Source organism: Dendropsophus ebraccatus, chromosome 9 (genome assembly GCF_027789765.1).
Source record: "Dendropsophus ebraccatus isolate aDenEbr1 chromosome 9, aDenEbr1.pat, whole genome shotgun sequence".
Lineage (NCBI taxonomy): Eukaryota > Metazoa > Chordata > Amphibia > Anura > Hylidae > Dendropsophus > Dendropsophus ebraccatus.
The window spans coordinates 92,056,244-92,075,357 of NC_091462.1; the positions used below are offsets into that span (position 1 = coordinate 92,056,244).

Here is a 19,114-nt window from a genome sequence, read left to right on the forward strand (position 1 = left end):
CAGACTTAAGCAAGAGATTTAAAGAGGTTATCCAGTGCTAGAAAAACATGGCCACTTTTCCCCCTTTCTTGTCTCCAGTTCAGGTGTGGTTTACAATTGAGCTCCATTTACTTCAATGGAACGGAGTTCCAAACCCCACCCAATCTGGAGACAAGAGAGGGGGAAAAGTGACCATGATTTTGTAGCACTGGATAACCCCTTTAATATCAATCATTTACAATGCAAAATGGTGCATTCACTAGAAAAATGTGCAAGAAATCCATACGACATACGAGGATTGTAGACTATTTATGCATTGGTTTAGCACTCCATTGCTATCAGTGGTGCCCACTAGTTTTGTTTATATAAAGGCTGCATGAACAGTCGCTGCATCTTTCGTATGGCCATTAAATACATTGCTATCAACTCCTATCCGTTTAAACAGAAGGATGTGAGACCGATAACGATAATTTTACTGGCCACAAAGAAGGATAAAACGTTCCCAAGAACACTCAATGTGTAAAAAAAAAACTGAAAAGGGCAATCCATTGAAAATATTTTTCTTCTAAATCAACTAGAGTCAGAAAGTTATACAAATTTGTAATTAACTACAATTTAAAAATCTTGAGTCTTACAAACTTCAGCTGCAGGAAGTGGTGTATTCTTTCCAGTCTGACACAGTGCTCTCTGCTGCCACCTATGTCTATGTCGGGAACTGTCCAGAGCAGGAAAGATTTTCTATGGGGACTTGCTACTGCTCTGGACATTTCCTGTTACAGAAAGAGGTGGCAGCAGAAAGCACTATGTCAGACTGAAAAGAATACTCCACTTCCTGCAAGACATACAGCAGCTGATGACTACTGAAAGACTTAAGATTCTTCTTTTCTCTCCTGCATTCATTGGATAGTCTCCAATTGCCCCTACGCTAATGATGGGCTTAGGAGCATTTGGGGCGGCATCACCCTAAGCCTGGAGCACCAGCTTGGGCCTCCCAGTCCATCCCCTACCATACCACTCACTATGCATATATGAATATGCATAGTGGGCGGCCCGGAGCAACCCCCCGCACGCCCCCTCCCGTGCTGCATGATCTTCTGCTTCATATCAGCAGGTTCATTGGGCTCAACCACCTTAAGGGTCCTTTTACATGGCCCAATGTGTGGCCATGTGTGACCACAAACAAGCATTAAATCAGCGCGATCATCACTAGCAATAATAATAATAATAATAATAATGTAAAAACATGTTAAAGTAATCGGCTTGCTATAGACCTGCTTTTGGCAGGTGGTTAATTTAAGGAATTTTGATTAAAATTTAATCTGATTGCTTGTTTTTTATTCCTAAATAGGTCAAGGTCACAAACGACTGTAAGAAGGATCATCATACAACTTACTGGGCTCTGTGGGGAAAATGCTCATCAGTCGTGACAGCAGAGTATGGACGGCTCGGAGGACCTTAGTGTTCCCGCAGGTCATGCAGGCAGAGATTCCCCTTTGGAGAGGCTTAAAGCTGCTGAGAATAGCCGGGTTTTGGAGCACAGTGAGGAGGAAGCTCAGAACCTCCAGACCGGTACAGATATTGGCAAAATTGGCTTGAGCTGGCTGTTCCTGCAAAAGGGGAAAACAAGATGAAAGAAGAATGAAAATTTACAGTCATACCTCGTGGGACAGTGATAATATATCACCTACTTTGAAGAGGTGTTAGCTAAGTGTTCATATTAAAAAAAAAAAAAAATCTAAATCTGGGGTGTTTTAAGGGTGTTTCCAAAGGGAACAGATAGTGTTTAAAGAGGCACTATCTCCAGAATTCTACTCCACACTGATCAGGGGCAATGCCCTGAAACAGCTGTCAGCGGAAAATGCTTTTCTTCTTTTTTTTTTTAAGGCAATTTTTTATTATTTTTTTTTAAGGCTGCGATCACAAGCAGTTTTGCAATATACTCTCTATGGCCACTAGGTGTGTCCCTTCACAGTGCATGAGTACAGCTGCTGCTTGTCCATAATCAGTAGCAGAGAATCCTGGGGGTGCTCGCACTGTATGGTCGGCTCACCTGCACTCTTCTACACAGCACCAAAACCTTTGTAACAGTGATATTATGCAAACTGAATTGTTACAAAACAAAGAGCATGGTCTCCTGGTAAGGTGCAGAGTTAATAATATAATTAGCCTAAGCTAATTGCCCTTAGTCAATATACAACCTGCATGATGAACAGGTGTCTTTTTTGTGAGCGCACAAAGGACTTGGCTTTCCAGTGTTTGGTCTCTTTTTCTGAACAGAGAACAGACCAAATATTGGCACGGAGGGAGCATGGACAACAGTTTGGCCGTATGTACAATTGTACCAGTCGTAATAAGAAAATTTTTGACAATTTCAAAAGTTTTGATCGGTCAGACACGTACCAATCAGGAGATAGAGCAGGGAAAGGTCAGCAGCTGCAGTGCGTCCTCTCTTCGCTCAGAGTTTAAAAAAAGAAGAAAAAAATAGGAGCCCAAAATAAATCTGACTCTTTTTTTAATTCAGAGCAGAGAGTAGAGGCGCTGCAGCAATTCTTCTCCCGCTTGGTACAGGCCCGAGCACTTTGATGTGTTTCTATGACGTCAAGTGGTTTTTAGAAAGACAGGAACACACTAAAAAATCACAACCTTGTCGATTTCTTTAGAAGGAAAAATTGCGGCAAGTACGCTTTAATATATTAGCCTTGTGCAACCACTAATGAAAAAAAAGTGCAAGAAAAGAGAACAGAAGAGACAACAGCAACCAAGATGTATAGCCGTTACAGGTAAGAAAGCAGGACACGTGTAATCTAATGGAAGTCTGGCCAGCAGGGACTTTCTGGAGTCTATAGGAGCCACACTTGTCAGATGCCACTCTTCTGAGCAGTAAATGTTACCCATGGATTGACAGTGCCAGTATGGGCTCCTCTGCATTGATCAAAATGTCAAAACACTGTCGTCTTTAAATAGGAATCTGTTCCTTCCCCTGCGAGAACCTGGGATGGCCCGCTGAGATAAAAGCTTGCCGCCTCTTTTTCCAGTGTTTTTTTTTTTTTTTTTTTTTTTTTCTTCAAGCTTCAGCCCCAATTCACAGCTATTAAATGTATCTGAGCCTAATTATTTAGCAGTACAGAAGTGGCGGCTTAACATTTCACAACTTATAGAAATGGCATTTGCAAGAAGGTGTCTTGAACACTGAAATTATGACATACAATGACTTCCCCTCCTAAAAATGACAGGAGGACATGAAATCACATCAGCCCATCAGTCAGCGAGTGCAGAACATTTTCCTATTAATAAATTGCATTTGCCGACGGAATCAGTCTTGGGATTTAGGCGTCTAATAATGGGGAGCTTGTTATGTGTGAGAATCAATGAAACAGCAAATAGGAGGCCGTGTTCTCACTGCAGGGCTTTGGGAAATACCTTAATTCTCAGAAAGAAAAAGCATCAAAATGGATCAAAACACATCAGTTTTTATTAGCGCACACAAAAATATGGTCGATTACGTTTTTGTGTACGTTTTGATCTATTTTTAAATCCTTTTGTTATTATAAAACTCAATGGAAAAAACGGATAACAGATTTACGCAAATGCATTAGTTTTTCATTTTTTATTATTTTTTTGCATAAAACAGATGAAAAAATTGCATTGCTAAAACTTAGTGTGAACCCAAAGTAAGTCTTTCTTGATATATTTTAGGTCTCACACCCGCCACCATTTTTGTAGCTCGTCTTTCCTACTGTCTGGTTGCACTGGTCATTTTAAGGATCCTTTTACATCCACAGATATCTGACAGATTATTGAAGCCAAATCCAGGATTGGATTTGTAAAGAGGAGAAATGTCAGTCTTTCCTTATGACCTGTTCTATCTTTATAGACCGTTTCTGGCTTTAACTTCCAAAATCTGTCAGACAAAACCGTGTGTGTAAAAGGACCCTAAGGCTAGGTTCACACTGCGTTTTCAGCATCCGTTTAACGCATCCGTTTTTTGCAAAAAAACGCATGAAAAATGGATTGCAAAAAAAACGGATTTATTTGTGTGCATCCGTTTTTCCATTGACTTCCATTATAAAAAAAAACGGATCAGTTTTTTTTGGCGGACCAAAAAACATTGCTGACCCTATTTTTCTGGACGTTAAAAAAAAACCGATCCGTTAAACGGATGCTGAAAACGCAGTATGAACCTTGCCTAAGACTGTTAGAAATTACTACCCCTAAATCCTCTGAAGTCTTTGCCAACACAGAACTGCTAATATGATACTCAGGACAGGGGATTTCTTTTCCCCAAGTGCTTCACTGTACATATGGAAAAAGAAAAACCAAGGCCCACAGCTGTTCTGCCGCTAAAGAATACACATCCCCCTATGACAGTCTATTTTCTTCTGTAAACACATCAGCAAAGTGTCACAAGAAAAACTCACCACAGTCATTAGAAGCTTATCGAACCATTGTAGTTTCAGCTCCGATTTGGGCCACATGTCGGCACGCAGTGCGGTCTTTAGCAGGTTGACACAACGCCGAGATAGCAGCTCTCCTGGAGAACCGGCCGTGTTTGAGTTGTCATTCACCTACAAAACAGGAACCAACCAGCGTCACAAATAGATGGAAACACTGACAAGAAACATTCTATTTAGCATTTCATGGATAAAGTAAAGGAAACAAAGTGATATCACAGTATTACAGCCAGAGAAACCCTGCTAAGGTTTAGTTTGGTAACGCACGGTCATTTCTGCAACATTGTACCTCAGCCTAGATCAGTGTTACCGAACCTGCAGCTCTCCAGCTGCTGCAAAACTACAACTTCCAGCATGCCCTGATAGTCTGCAAATTCCAGATTTAGTTAGTTTATCTGACTTTATAAAGCTTCAGGATAACGCAAGTATGGCAATAATACATGCCTTGACAGTCTTCGTTTTGTTGGGAATTGTAATTCCTCCTCCCCTCTCCATAGAACAGACAGGGCTCGACTGATGTAAAAGAGTCGAGATTTCCTGATAATGAGCAGTGAATGAGAGGGGGGGGGGACCCGGGGAAAGTCTTTTTGAATGCAGACAATGGCATATTTGCCTAATAAACCCAATTACAAAGTTTCTGAAAATTGCCTGTACGATTGATTTCTGCAAAAAAATAAATAAATGAACCGACAGTGACACTTTAAGATAAAGGGAAAACGATCAAACTACTAGAGATGAGCGAACCTCAAGCCATAGGCTGTATCCATGTTTTCCTGGACTCCCTAGGGCTGAATTTAACTTCTTCAGCCACCAGTATTCAAATGACGAGAGTTCAGGTTCGGATAAACCTGAGAGTGCTCGAGGGTTTTCTCATCTCTATTAACTACTTATGTAAAATGGCCATAAAAATCCAAAATAAAATTCATGTATGTGATATACTTCTGGTCATAAGGGATCTGCACCAATGAGATTCTGACTATCAAGGTAACAGGTTAAAGGGGTATACCATTTTTGCTGGGACCGCATCGTGGCGCTCCAGGGCCCGGCCGCTTCCTGGTGTCTGACGCGGGCCCGACACGTGACGTCTCAGGTCCGCTCAGCCAGTCAGTGAAGGAGGCGGGATCCGTTTAAAGTCTGCTCAGATCCCGCCTCTGTCACTGACTGGCTGAGCGGACCTGAGACGTCACGTCTCGGGCCCGCGTCAGACACCAGGAAGCGGCCGGGGGGCCGGGTGATACAGTTGTTTGCCACCATGGACACTTATCCCCTACCTACGATAACAGGACTTGACCCTTCCATATTAATAGAACAGATGTACAGACATGATTACTATGCAATCAATTAGACCAGGAACCACGGCACTAAAAACTATATACAGGTAAAGCGATATAGTCTAAAACATAGATGGGGTGAGGAATCCCTAATCCTACCAGAGGAGAGTGCAGTACGGTCTTTGCAATAAACTTGCACTGCAATTAATGTCTGTAGGATTGCCAAAGTCTGTGTACCACTGTAGATAGGGGATACGCGTCCATGGCCCCTTTAATTCAAGTAAATTGAGCTATGTTACAGCTTCCTGGGGTCCAGAAATGATCAGCATAATATAATATACAAGATGTTACCACCAAGTGACATAGGTGATTATGGTTATTTCACATAAATCATCCCAAATCCCTGTCTGGAACTCACTCACTGAATGTTCATAAGGAAACCAAGTGTATACACCGATGCCATGCAGAATCTTGCCAGCACAGCTGCAACACCAACATTTGGCTTTACCATCAAGAACGGACTGTTTGCGCTGTTGATGGGTAACATTTTTTATACTTCATGATATGTGACACAGACATTTAAAGAACTCCATTCCTTCCCTAAGGAGTCACTGACCATCAGAGTGATATCACATCAGTACCTGACAAGCTATCCTGATGAGGAAGTTCACCACAGTATCAGTGTGCTGCTTTTCAATAGGCTTTGTAATAACAGCGTCTGCCCCTGGGAGCGACTGGCTACGGCCGAAAACCTGCAATGAAAAAGATCAACTCCTCAATTTCTGGGTTTCATGAGCCAACAAATATTTCAGGTGAATCCATCCAACCGGAGATGGAAGACCAATACAGGAAAGAAATAGAAAGCGGCGGTAAACAAGCTTACTGTGCTAATTCCCCCTGTGGCCGTTCTGAAACGCTTCACTTCCTGGCTGGCATCTACCGTCATACTCCTCTTCACTCCTCCCGCTCCGGAGCTGCCAGCGTCACTGCTGCCATTTGCATCCATGTCAGAATCAGGCTGAGGGAAGCGGACAATCAAGATGAAGTGATGAATCAGATTGTACACCCCAAGGAGAAGAGAAGCCTCCTGCTGCATCACATTATGGAAGCATCATTTTACCTGATCTTTTATTCTCTGCAATTCCCACTTGATGACTACCTCTGCTAGATCCACAGCCAGCTTTCTCTGCTCGATAGTAACACTTGGTGTGAATCCCAATCGTTGCATGGCGCTGACCATGTGCTGCACCAAGTTGTGGCGAACTGGATAATAAACCTGAAAACACAAAAATATCATTATTGTTAAGGATAATCATACTTTAAGGGGTATTCTTTACTGGAAAGGTTATTTCCTATAGACATGACAGTAGATACCAAGATGATCAATTGGGGGGGGTTGATTTCCGGAACCCCCATTAATCACAAATATGTTGGTGCTCTGCAATCTAGTCGCATGTCTGCACCCTCTCTGGTTTGATAACCAGCTGATAATGATAACTTGAGGATTACATTCAGGAGGCAGCACTGTGTACATACAGTTTTATAGGTGGTCAGAGATGGGAGGGAAGCCTCCATTTACCTTTAATTCAGTGTGGATCCTCTTGAGAAGGAAGGCTCACAGAGTGCATGTACAAAGTCTAGGCTATCTCCCTCTCCTGCACATAGCACATGCTAAGCCCCACCCTCACCTGGTATTGGCTTCTCTTCCCAAACAGGCAGTGGACAGTATATTAGTGGGAGGGGGGACACCTAGTGGCTAAAACTTAAGAAATAAATTTTTAAAAGGGGCAAATTCTTCTGGTCATCCGGTGTCAAAAAGTTATATAGATCTCTAGTCTTCCAGTACTTATCAGCTGATGTATGTCCTACATGAAGTGGTGTATTCTTTCCAGTCTGGGCTCTCTGCTGCCACCTCTGACTTTGACAAGAAGTATCCAAAGCAGGAGAAGTTCCCTATGGGAATTTTCTACTGCTCTCGGACAGAGGTGGCAGCAGAGAGCAATGTGTCAGACTAGAAAGAATACACCACTTCCTGCAGGACATACAGCAGCTTTAAGTACTGGAATCCTGCAGATTACAAACATTTCAGGAATCACATAGGCTATCACATAGCAGGAAGGTGTCTGACAGAACAGCAGCAATTTCATTTAGCAGCATCTGATATTGTTAAGTGTAAGAAATACAACACCATAGGTACTGCTCAATACTGCAGAGCAAGAGACTCACTAAATCCATACTCAACAAACCTTAAAATGCTGCACTATCAGATGCAGGATATGGACGAGCTGCGGGACAGTGTGTCCTTCCTCAACAATTATTTTCCGTGTCCAGTGGGTTAGCATCTGGTGGCCATCTTCCATCCGTGCAGGCACAGCAGGGGTGAGGATAGCCATTGCCTGACGGACAATAGCTCGGGCTTCCATCGCATGTGCTTTTAAAAGACTGTGGAAGACCTAGCAAACAAGAAGAGACACAGGACATGTAATCACAATCTGCACTGAGGATTCAAATCTTTTGAAGCTCTAGATCTGACAAGCTTCCTCACCTGTAAAACAATCTTCTTGTGTATGGCAAATTTAGAGATGATGTGAGCCAGGAGCAGATGGCCGCTGTACTTGCAGGCCGGGTCCACACAAGCTTTAGACAGCAGACAGGGCCAAGCAAAGGTCATGAGACGTCTCAGCTTGCTGTTACGGTTTTTGTTATTGTCATGGATGTGATGTGGTGCATGTTCTACCAAAAGGGTCGCAAACTGGAGAAGGTAAATCCTGAGAGAGTCCAGCATATCCGTCTGCTTTTCGGGGTCTAACACCTGAGAAGAGACAGAGCAAAGAGACGTCAATGGAAGGCAGATGGGCAATGACCTCCACGCATTAGAATCAATAGACAATATTACCTTGGTAATAAATACACTTGTGATACTTTCTTGATTGTCTCCTTCAGGGTTTGGAGGCCCAAGGAGTGGCTCTCCTTCATTTTTCTCAAAGCTGTACAGAAACGCTGGGTTCAGAATATGCTGTAAAACCTGAAGAGAAGAATAAGTAATAGCTTAGAAACAATAACAGCTAGCAATATATAGCAAAAGTAACCCCCCATAGACAGGATGATACCACCACAGAGAGCTATAACAAAACTACAGAGAACCTAATGTACGAGCTATAGAAAACGCAGGTGTAGAAGTGTAGGTGGTATACTACACGGAGTATGGATTATAGCGTCTCTGCTATAATCGTAACAATTACCTTTGCTTTGAGTTCATCTCCAAAGTTAGAATCACTGAATTCGACAAATCTGAAAAACAGAGCTCTCTTCTGGGCAATACTATAGGTTTTAGGAATCTCTTCTTCCATGTACTCCTTTAGAAAAGTCATATTGCATAGGAACCGGCCGGTAAAAGCACGAAGCAGCTGAAAGAGCAATTCAATGTCTCCAAAATTGCGCCTGCAGAAATCAAACAAGAAAACACATCAGAATAGAGGAAATGGCTGTAAAAGCGGCCACCTTCTATATTACAGTGCCACTCACTTGCAGTAGTTGAGGAGGCAGAAGGCAAGTAACTTGGGCTCTTTCCAATTTGTTGCCACCATGTTGTCCTTGCGATGGCGTTCCTGGAAAGCATCGCTGACCCATACACGCCTTAAGTGGCTAACCAGGGAATGCTGGTTGGCCAGCCAGTTCTCATCGTTCTTCACTATAATACTGATTATCTAGAAAGGATTATGTTGAGAGAAATATTAAGTGAGTGAACATCAACAACAACAAAGTGTAATGTAAAAAGGTGCAATGCTACAACTCCTTCAAGTAGATGACTGGTGCTGGGTGTCAGACCCCCAGTGATTAGATACTGGTTGCCCATCCTAAATATACAGTTAAATATCGATATACCTTTAAATATCAGGTTTGCCATACTTCTAAAATTTCTAAAAAAAAAAAAAAAATTACCTTGATAGCCTGGAACTGCAGATCAAGCCGCATGGTGGTAGAACTGGTGCTGGGGGAGCCGGGCCGAACAGTGGTTTGAGTAACTCCCGGCATCAGCAGGGTAATGAAACGGTTAGGGTTAGCAGCCAGGACGTCTCGCAATGGTTTTGCATCCTTGTGTTTTAAAAAGCTCTGGAAGTTAAAAAAAAAAGATCATACAAGCAATACAAATTTATCATGAAGTGTAACAATAAATGAACAAATAAACTAGTTGTATTGCCTGCCCTGACCCATGGAGCAGATCGCTCATCAGTCTATCCTGTTCTGTTTAAGGGCCATATAGTATGGGAACAGGTTTGCTCTCCTATTGCGCTCTTTGGAATAAAGGAATACAGTAGAGTCGATGTTACATATCAGTCCACGGTATTCCTTAATGGATTCAACTAGCCAAACAGGACAATTATTTTGTTTCTCGTATGGATTGATAGGGCAGCTGCCATCTTAGGTCTTCTCCAGCGCTGGCTGTCTGTATCAATATATGGGAGGAGCACTTGCAGAAATGTTCATATATCACCCATCCAGGACTGCTATACCACAAAGACTGGCAGGAAGATTCAGCACACAATACAACAAACGCTTACCATAAACATCCGACTCCACTGAGGATCATTCAGTGTCGCTTCCATCATGAAAAGCTCCACAGTCTGAGATGGATGACGGGTTAAGAATTTTATCAGAGGTTCTCTGAAGGGACTTCCAGCCTATGGATATATAAATAGAGGTCAGTGCATATCACTCATCTTTTAACCACTTATTGGAAGCAACTCCCCAAAACCCGATAGTAAAGAGGTTTACCAGACTTGGCTTTTTCCTTCTAGAAATAGCACCAAACCTGCCCATGGACTGCATCTTAAACAGGGCTAAGAAGCAATACCACACACAACCTATGGACAGAACTGGCGCTGTTTCGGGAAGGAAGCAACCTTAGTGTTCTATTCCTGGAGAACCCATTTCATAAAAGGGCTGTACAAGATTAGGCACACATACAGTAGCTGTTTTCTTGTCAATGGGCAACATCTGGCATCACAACTCAACCCCATAAAGGTGAATATGGACTGTGCTCCTATTGCAACCCAGTCCTAAACAAGGGCAGCAGCAAAGTTTCCAAAAGAAAGCAGCCATGTAATCTTCTAATCCCTTTTACACGGGTTCCCCTATCATGATCACATCCCTATAGACAGAGGACAGGTGTAAGTGTATAATTGCAGGGAGTCTGACTGCTGGAATACCCTGCAATCTTGGGAACAAGGGTCACAAAACTCCCACTGGAATATAGTGGCTGTAATGTATACACGCTGCCAATATCGTCATTGTCTATGAGGGCTGCTACTATGCTGCTCTATGAGCCCTGTACTCTGGAGGATGAATAGAGCTGCAGTGCACATGCATGACATTGTGACAGCTCCCCTTTCCTGTGGATAGTGGATAAGAGTTAATGGTGGGACAGCGCCTTTAAGGAACTCCAAACAGAAGTAATAAAAGTCTGACCGTACCTCTATGAGCATGGCTCGCTCAGTTTTCATAACCACCTCCAGTAAAGGCTTCACCAAGGTCTGCGGAGCCGCCGGAATCAGGTGAAAGAGATTTATAATTGCAGAACAAATCTTCATTTCCTTGAAGAAAAGCAGGGGACAAAGAGTCACAAGGGTAATCGTCAGGGATATGGAAAAAGCGGCGGCCACTTTGCTCATGCAAACCCCTCGGCTGTAGATGTTCTAATGCTTTTTTTTTTTTTTACTAAATCTTGCAGCTGATGCTGGGATAAGGGAATATAGATTTTCTACTGACCAAAATTGGATTTTGCTAAATATCCCTGGCACTAAGGGAGCCGGACATAATCCGAACATGACAAAAATGGCCAAACGGTGAATGGAATAATAAAAGGAGGAGGGGGGAGAACTTCCCAGATGAAACATAGGGAGAGTATTAAGTGCTTTTTCCATCTGACACATCGAGATGTTGTTTAGCAGATGTAGTTTTCCCCAATTTTAGGCAACTAAAGCTCAATCCCTGTATAATGAAAAGATGTCCACTGTCCAATATACTTAGTTTGTTTTGCCTCACTCTTCAAGATCTCTGCTTGCTGACAGTGGATGTAAACCCTCCCGTGTATCTGCATCAGATGAATGTGATCAGGTGGTTTAGGCCCGTTTACACTGCTGAATCCGCGCCAAAATTCTGTGCGGAAGCCCCCAGCACAGACTCGGTGCCGAATCCTGCTTTCTATTTGTTTGAATAGGAGAGCTTGCGCGCAAGCCCTCCCATTCAAACAGATGGAAGGATTTGCCGAGTACGCACAGGGGGTTCTGTACGGGATTTCGGCACCAATTCTGTAGCGTGAACGGACCCTTACAATCACTGACAGCAAAGAAGGATCTAGAAAATATACAAGGCGCTTGTATAGCTTCTCATAAAACAATGGACCGGCATAAAAGTCTGTGCTCCCCATGCTGTGGCTCTCTACCTATTGCAAAAACTACAACTCCCAACCATGCCGTATGGCAGTCAGGCTGTAGTTCTATAACAGCTGTAGAGCTACAGTATGGGGATCACTGACATAAATCCTAACCGTACAGTTAAGCCATGCAAGAATTGTACATCGCTATCGTCTATCGTATGACTGGTGCCACAAACAAACATAGAAATGACTGCACACAACACTGGTAGGTACAAAAGCACAAGACCTCTCACACAATACAACATGTGGTTCTCACATCTGTCCTGAGGAACCCCCGGCAGAGCATGATTCTCCGTGTCCCACATAGGGTAGGAGATGTGGACACATGCACTGTCGGGGGTGTACAAGAACAGGTTTGAAAACTAGGGTTTTAGCCAAAAGGAAAAAAAAAATACAAGAGACCAGGACAACAACAACTTCTCGACAACTCCATTTCTCACCTCTACCCCTTCCACGGCAGGCTGGACCAAAGAAAGAGGACAATAAGAATCTGAGGAGTGGGTGGGAAACCAATAGCGGAGGGAGTCAGCTTTGTACTATTCTCTATGTGTTATTGAAGGGGGTTGTGCAACATTAGAAAAGGTCCAATTTTGTTCCACAAGAACAGCGCCACGCTTACAAATGGGCTGAACCTTGTACTGCAGTTAGAAGGGTTTATTAAAAGCTGGTGGCCTATCGTCTGTTTAGACCAATGTTAGATCAGTGGGGGTCCTCCTCACCAGGCTAAATGAAGCAGCTGTGGTGCTTCTCCAGCATCCTCAGTATATTTACATGCGTGTATATAGGCAATCACCATACTAAGCGGTGGGGCAATGTACTTTACTTGCAAGAAGAGATGAGCCCAAGTCCGATCATTTGGCATTTGAATACTGGTGGTTGAAGAAGCTGGATGCAGCCCTAGAGAGTCCTGGAAAACATGGGTAGACCCCTATGGCCTATGGCTGTATCCATGCTTTCCAGGACTCCCTAGAGCTCTAGCCAACTTCTTCATTGACCGGTAATCAAATGCTGAAGGATCTCTACTTGCACCCAGTGGGAGTCAGACTGCTGGGCCCCTCACCATTTAAGGCAATGGACGTCCCTTATTTCCCAAGCCAATAAAGCCAAAGTGTGCAAGTATGAAGCCACTCTATTTACTCGTGGATAAGGGGCCTCCAGTGTCGTGATTTTGATGTGAGAACATTGGTACCCCGTCAATCATTCTATTAAAGTTAGTTTCTAATGAACTCAAGTAAAAAGGTACCCCTAAACCTTATACTAAAGTTAGCAAACAGTATTAGGACAGTATAAATTTGGGCGATGGTATAAGGTATATGTGGAACTTTAGGCTCTGTCGCCCAACCCATTTGTTCTGGGAGAGATAAACCACCACCAGAGCTGTCTGGCTGTACTGAAAATGTATGGCCACATGTGCATACAGTGACACCAATACTACAACTAACATTATCTCATGACTGAGATATGGACAGCGTTCATCAAACAGAAATAAACCCATTAAAAAGTCAGGTAGCAAGACAGACAGACAGCACAGAATACAACAGAATCAGAATATAACCCACACAGTGACTTCTTATAGTTAATAGGAAGACAGAGGTACATCTAGAAGATTCCAGAGACCAGCTAAACACATGTACAAGACATGCCAGCATCAGTGTCATCGCTAAGGGCAGGAAATATACAGCATTGTCGCTCATTTATCTGAATGTTGCCAATGACTGTCATGTTTGAGAGTCACCAAAAATCAATTACCCATTTTTCTACTCCACATTTCTCTAGGCAAGGACGCCCTGCTGTCTGGGATGCAAAGGGACATATTTATCCTGCTTAACTGGATCATCAATAAGCTGTGTTACAGTAAAGGGTTTTTCCCATGAACCTAATGCCTATAAAGAGGTAGTCTTATCTGGGGTAGTTATATCCCATCCAGAGTATGCACACGATTGGGGCCCACTGAGAATATGAACCCTGTGCATACTCTGGATAGGGCATTACTACCCCAGGTGGAAATACCTCTCTATAGGGGTACGGCAGCGAAAAACTGTGCTATGCCCATGTACTGTCTGGTCTCATGGACATACACTCCAACATGTCACACAATGCAGGATGCACATATGCGGTATAGAGAACCTCAGGGGAGCCACAACATTTTTACAGTGTAAAAAGTCAGTGTTAATTAGACTTACATTGCCCTCACTTCTCTGTCCTCCTTTGTGAGTGATGACCACAACTTCCATCCACTTGCGCAGGTGTTGCTATGGGGACAACAATCAATTCAATAGTTTAAGAGAAAAGTCAAGGATGTGATTTGTTCCGCTACAATTCCGTGTGACGTCCTGCATTTTCCTATACTGGAAATAATCCTCCAGCAGCCGGACTATTATTACATTATAGGTTGTGATTATGTATGCTGTACAATAGAGTCTGGTATCAGACATCCAGATGAACAGATCGTCAATGCATGCAACTTTCTAGGAAATAAGAAAAAAAACTGATTCTGTAAAGATTGGCTGCAGGAAAGGAAATGAGCTTTTTATGACATAATAATTCAATGGGGTTTCCGGGTAATACATATTGATCTAGAGCTCATCAGTCACTTATCAGCAGGGTGATAACCCCCAGCAACCCCACCGATCAGTAGTTCAGCACCCGCACTACACAGTAAATGGGGCTGGATCTGGTTACTGCCCTTTACTCAGTTACAAGTCTCAGCACTTCACCTAGAAGGGATAAGTCATCACCTCCTCTCGCTCTACAAAGCCAGAGGAATTATAGTAAACGTAGGTAGCTATGAAAAATCATTTCAGTGGGAAAATAGGAATCAAAATAGAAAACCCATAACTACCAACTCAGCTAAAACATATCAATTCAAGGCATATATAAGAAACTCTATATTATTTTCTAATGATAGAGTCCTCCTGCAGATAAGCAAAAGAGTCTGTGGGGCCTCATTTAAGAGCCCAAAACACAGGGCTAGCCAGATATCCCTCCAGGGAAGGACATAGGCAAGGGGTGTCTCCTGTAGGGAAACCACCAAAAGCCCTATATTAAGTGGCCTTTCAGCCAATATTCAACTCAGTTTGACAAGGGAAACAACAAAGTCAGATTTTCAGCCACAGACAACTGTTTTAGGGTGTTGCCCCTCATCAGTGTGGAGTAGTATTCTGGATAGATGGTAGCAATGGCTAGTAGACCGCCACAATAAAATGATCACTGATCTCAGGGAGACAAGCCAAGGAAGGCTGCTAGTAAAAAGTGCTCAACGCAGTAAAAACCTAGGTGCATTGCCCCCTGGGAAATATAAATATGCAAAGAGAATCTGTGGAGCTTCATTCAAGAGTCTTGAAAAAAGGACCTAGAAATGTGGTATTTGCACAGTGCTATACATCTCTTACCATCATCTGATCGCAGAACTTATCATTGAAGGAGTTGGGAAAGAGACGGGTCACAGACGTCAGGCGATTGACAACGTTGAGGGTCAGGCTCCGGTAGTCTCCAAGCATCATAAGCAGAGGTCTCATGTGTGTGTGAATCTGGTCTACTTCTATAGTGGCTCCCTCCAGAAACTACACAAAAGAAGGAAAAAAAAGCATCAATGTGGCTGGAATATATTCTATACAAATATATCTTATCTGAGCTTATATGTGCTCACTCCAAAAAGAAAATATATATCAGACTATTAGACATGGTGAATCTTTAGATGCCAGATTATTGGAATGCCAATGCATTTTCACTCTGCCTCTGATCGCCTCGGCTGACGGTATTATCAAGGACCTGTGATCACCATGACAACCTGGCCGTTCTCTGGGCTATTGTTGGAGCTTCACCATTAATCCTCCGCAGATGTCATATCTCTGCGCCGACTACTCTTATTTTCTCAGGTCTTATTGCATGTAGTCAGCCAGATATTGGTAAAGCATAATAAGCATGCTCCGCTCTTACACATGTATTGTACAGTGAGGAGAATGAATGCAGACGTTTTGTGCTCGCCTCACCTTCCTCATACAAGCTTCTCCGGCCTCTTGAAGCTCGTTGTTTGTGGAGTTAAGGGCCTTAAACAGTGCAGCAATGATTTTCTCCCTTGACTGCGGCAAATAGTTGCAGGCGGCGAGAGCATCTGGACAGAGAAAGTCAAAATACATTTTTACAATTTATCTCTAATAATATTTCCTGTTGTGTTATTGCTACATACCTTCCTATGAACACATCTTTTAATAAAACTGTATATATTTTTTCATGACTGGAATAGGATGATATGCTAAAGTTGTGAAACTACAATAAAATATTGTGTGTGTGTGGGGGGGGGGGGGTTGTGGAGTCAAAATTAGGACTAAGATGTCCATGCTAGTAATTTTTTCATGTATCAAAAAACAATTAAATTTAAAAGGAAAATGAAGGATGAAGGTAATTCCCTTATGTAAATCCTCAGCTCAATTTAGAAAAATCGTAGTTTAGTCCCTATGCAAATTAGGCAGTACACTGCACTGGGGAGGGGTGGGACTACTGTCTTTCGTGCACCGATCTGCCCAAAGCATTAGATGCTTTGCTGAGATGAGCGCCACCCCGATAATTATTAGTCACGGCAGATCAGTAGCCACACCCCCAGTGCGCCAAACCATCACATTAGCATAGGGCGTAAACTACAATTTTAACCTGCTGTTAGTTTCACTTTAAAAATTATTTTTAAGCACCATTTAGGTTTAATTCAAACAGAAATACTTCCAGTAATATAGTATATAAAAGGTTGAATCCGGAAATTTTTCTAGGAAGCTACTGTGAAGCGTACCCAAAGAAACAGATGCACTTACTTAAAGCAGCAATTCTCAGTGGCACAAGAGAAGAAAGGCTTTTATAGCAGGGCAGCTTCATGAGCGTCGCGTCTTCTGCTTCACACAAGTTTAGCAGCTGAAAAAGGAGAGAGAGAAAAGTTTTAGTATAAAGTACAAAGAAAAATATGAGCATCTGAGATAAAGGAACACTTCAGGAAAACCCCTCTACTAAAAAGTCCTAAAACTTAAAGGTCACTCTGGTGATTTTTTTTTCTCTTTCAATTCAGCTGGTGTCAGAAAATGGCAGAGATTTGTAATTTTCTTCTATTAAAAATGTCAAGTCTTTCAGTATTTATCAGCAGCTGTAAGTCATAGACATATATATGTAAGACATACAGCAGCTGATAAGTACTGGAGGACTTGAGATTTTTAATAGAAGTAAAATACAAATCTCTGAAAGAAATAAAATCTTCGCTGGAGTTGCCCTTTAATTTCCTAGATCTACAGTTGCCATCAAACTTCTTGACTACGGCCAAATAACGTACACATGTCAATGGAGAACGGCCATTGCATCTGACATCTAAAAAGAAAATGCTCTGGAATCATACATATATGTAATAACAGACTTCAAGCCCTTATATCAGTCAATGAAGAATAGCAATGTGTCCTCCTAAACTAGACAATGTGATTATTAATCTATATAAATAAAATACCTCAGAGTAAAAGACTTTATGTTCTACAACATTGAGATCCATAGTGAAGAGCCTGGGCTGTAGCGTTGTGCAGAAGGTGTTCCCCTCCATAAGGCCGATCTGAGCATTTGCCGGCTGGTGACGCAGGAGGTGCTTCTTAGGAGGAACCATGTCTTGTAATACCTACAAAAAAACATGGGAATAAAAAGGTAGACCCAGCCATGCAACATGTTAGCCCTCCAGCTTTATTTCAGCATCCAAAAAATAAAAAACCTCAAAATGACATCAAATATAAAAAAATAAAAAAAATAAAAAGGAAATAAATAATATCAAATGCTAAAAAAACAGAATAGACCAGAGTGAAAATGTCAGAAAAAAGGATTCCCACAGCATCCAAGATAGAAGCAAGTGTGTTTATTCACACATTAGGGTACAGCAGAAATGCGACGTTTCGACCTATTGGTCTTTATCAAGCATACAGAATGGATGCAAACTGAAGAGTGTGTGTGTGTGTGTGTGTGTGTGTGTGTGTGTGTGTGTGTTTGGTGATGAACCCAGCCAAGGGAAAGGGAGGGGGGAAGGGGATGGAACAGAGATGTCTGGAAAACCACAACATATGGAATGGAAAATGCATATCGGTGGACCAGCTGCATTATAGAAGGTTATGGTGCGTGCAGACAGTTGTGTATCATATGCGTATCTATTAGATCATATACAAGCAAGGGTTGTGGGCCTACCTGCGTGCATCCTGCATCTACATTTACATTTACTGGCCATAACCGGAGTATCTCCAAGGTGCTGTTGGACTCTCTTTTTTTAAAAAAAAGTGAAAATGTGTCAATTTCCTCAGGCCTTACCTCTTTATGGGGTTCCATAATCATGGTGACGCCTTTGCCAGTCACTTGGGCCAGGACCTGCAGTGAGTGCATGGCTTGCTTCCGCACAGTAGGGTTGGGTGAGGTCACTTCGCGCACAAGATCATGTGTTACCAGGTGAAAGGACTTCTCTTGTGCACTCACTATCTCCTCCGTCTTCTCCTCGTCCTTCAGTGGGGTGGCACATCTGACCAAAAGCTGCTCCAGAGTGGTCTTTGCCATCGCGACGGCTCCATTAGAAACCTTGTAAGTAACAGCAAGTTATTGTAAGAAAGGAGAAGAGCACCTCCACATGTGTCACGGCCAATTAAATATTTATACATGGCCTTTTGTGCTTACTACGAATTGAAATGTAATGTGTACCTATGGAAAAAACAGTGTCAGACATCTAGTGACACGCCCTATGCCCAATGATATAAGTACGAAATGACACCTTATTGTGATCCTCCATTTATTGCATAACTACAACCCCCAGCAAACCCAGTGCAGGCCATAGTGGCAAATCCATAAATAAAAAAGGAAGTTATGTGAATGTACCAGCAGGTCTGGTCTGTCGCTGGTCTATTCCCGGCCCAAAGCACTAGAGATGGCCAACGGCCCCCAGTGTGACGAAACCTCTTTTCTCTGTGGCTCCATTGATT

The 19,114-nt window shown here is 42.6% G+C and overlaps 1 protein-coding gene across 3 annotated transcripts in view; it reads right to left on the reverse strand.

Annotated features, from left to right (window-relative positions):
• Positions 1 to 19,114, reverse strand: part of TRRAP (transformation/transcription domain associated protein) — a 115,042-nt gene that overhangs the window by 62,818 nt on the left and 33,110 nt on the right. For all 3 annotated transcript variants that reach the window (XM_069983849.1, XM_069983851.1, XM_069983852.1), the window contains exons 26-44: positions 18,456 to 18,716; positions 17,620 to 17,781; positions 16,946 to 17,042; positions 16,133 to 16,254; positions 15,533 to 15,703; positions 14,324 to 14,392; positions 11,176 to 11,295; positions 10,264 to 10,383; positions 9,644 to 9,814; positions 9,227 to 9,408; positions 8,944 to 9,142; positions 8,598 to 8,726; positions 8,247 to 8,513; positions 7,948 to 8,154; positions 6,822 to 6,977; positions 6,585 to 6,719; positions 6,343 to 6,453; positions 4,398 to 4,544; positions 1,373 to 1,586 (exon numbers count right to left, since the gene is read on the reverse strand). In XM_069983849.1, the coding sequence (XP_069839950.1) occupies positions 1,373 to 1,586; positions 4,398 to 4,544; positions 6,343 to 6,453; positions 6,585 to 6,719; positions 6,822 to 6,977; positions 7,948 to 8,154; positions 8,247 to 8,513; positions 8,598 to 8,726; positions 8,944 to 9,142; positions 9,227 to 9,408; positions 9,644 to 9,814; positions 10,264 to 10,383; positions 11,176 to 11,295; positions 14,324 to 14,392; positions 15,533 to 15,703; positions 16,133 to 16,254; positions 16,946 to 17,042; positions 17,620 to 17,781; positions 18,456 to 18,716 (3,040 nt within the window). The remainder of the gene's footprint in view (positions 1 to 1,372; positions 1,587 to 4,397; positions 4,545 to 6,342; positions 6,454 to 6,584; positions 6,720 to 6,821; positions 6,978 to 7,947; positions 8,155 to 8,246; positions 8,514 to 8,597; positions 8,727 to 8,943; positions 9,143 to 9,226; positions 9,409 to 9,643; positions 9,815 to 10,263; positions 10,384 to 11,175; positions 11,296 to 14,323; positions 14,393 to 15,532; positions 15,704 to 16,132; positions 16,255 to 16,945; positions 17,043 to 17,619; positions 17,782 to 18,455; positions 18,717 to 19,114) is intronic.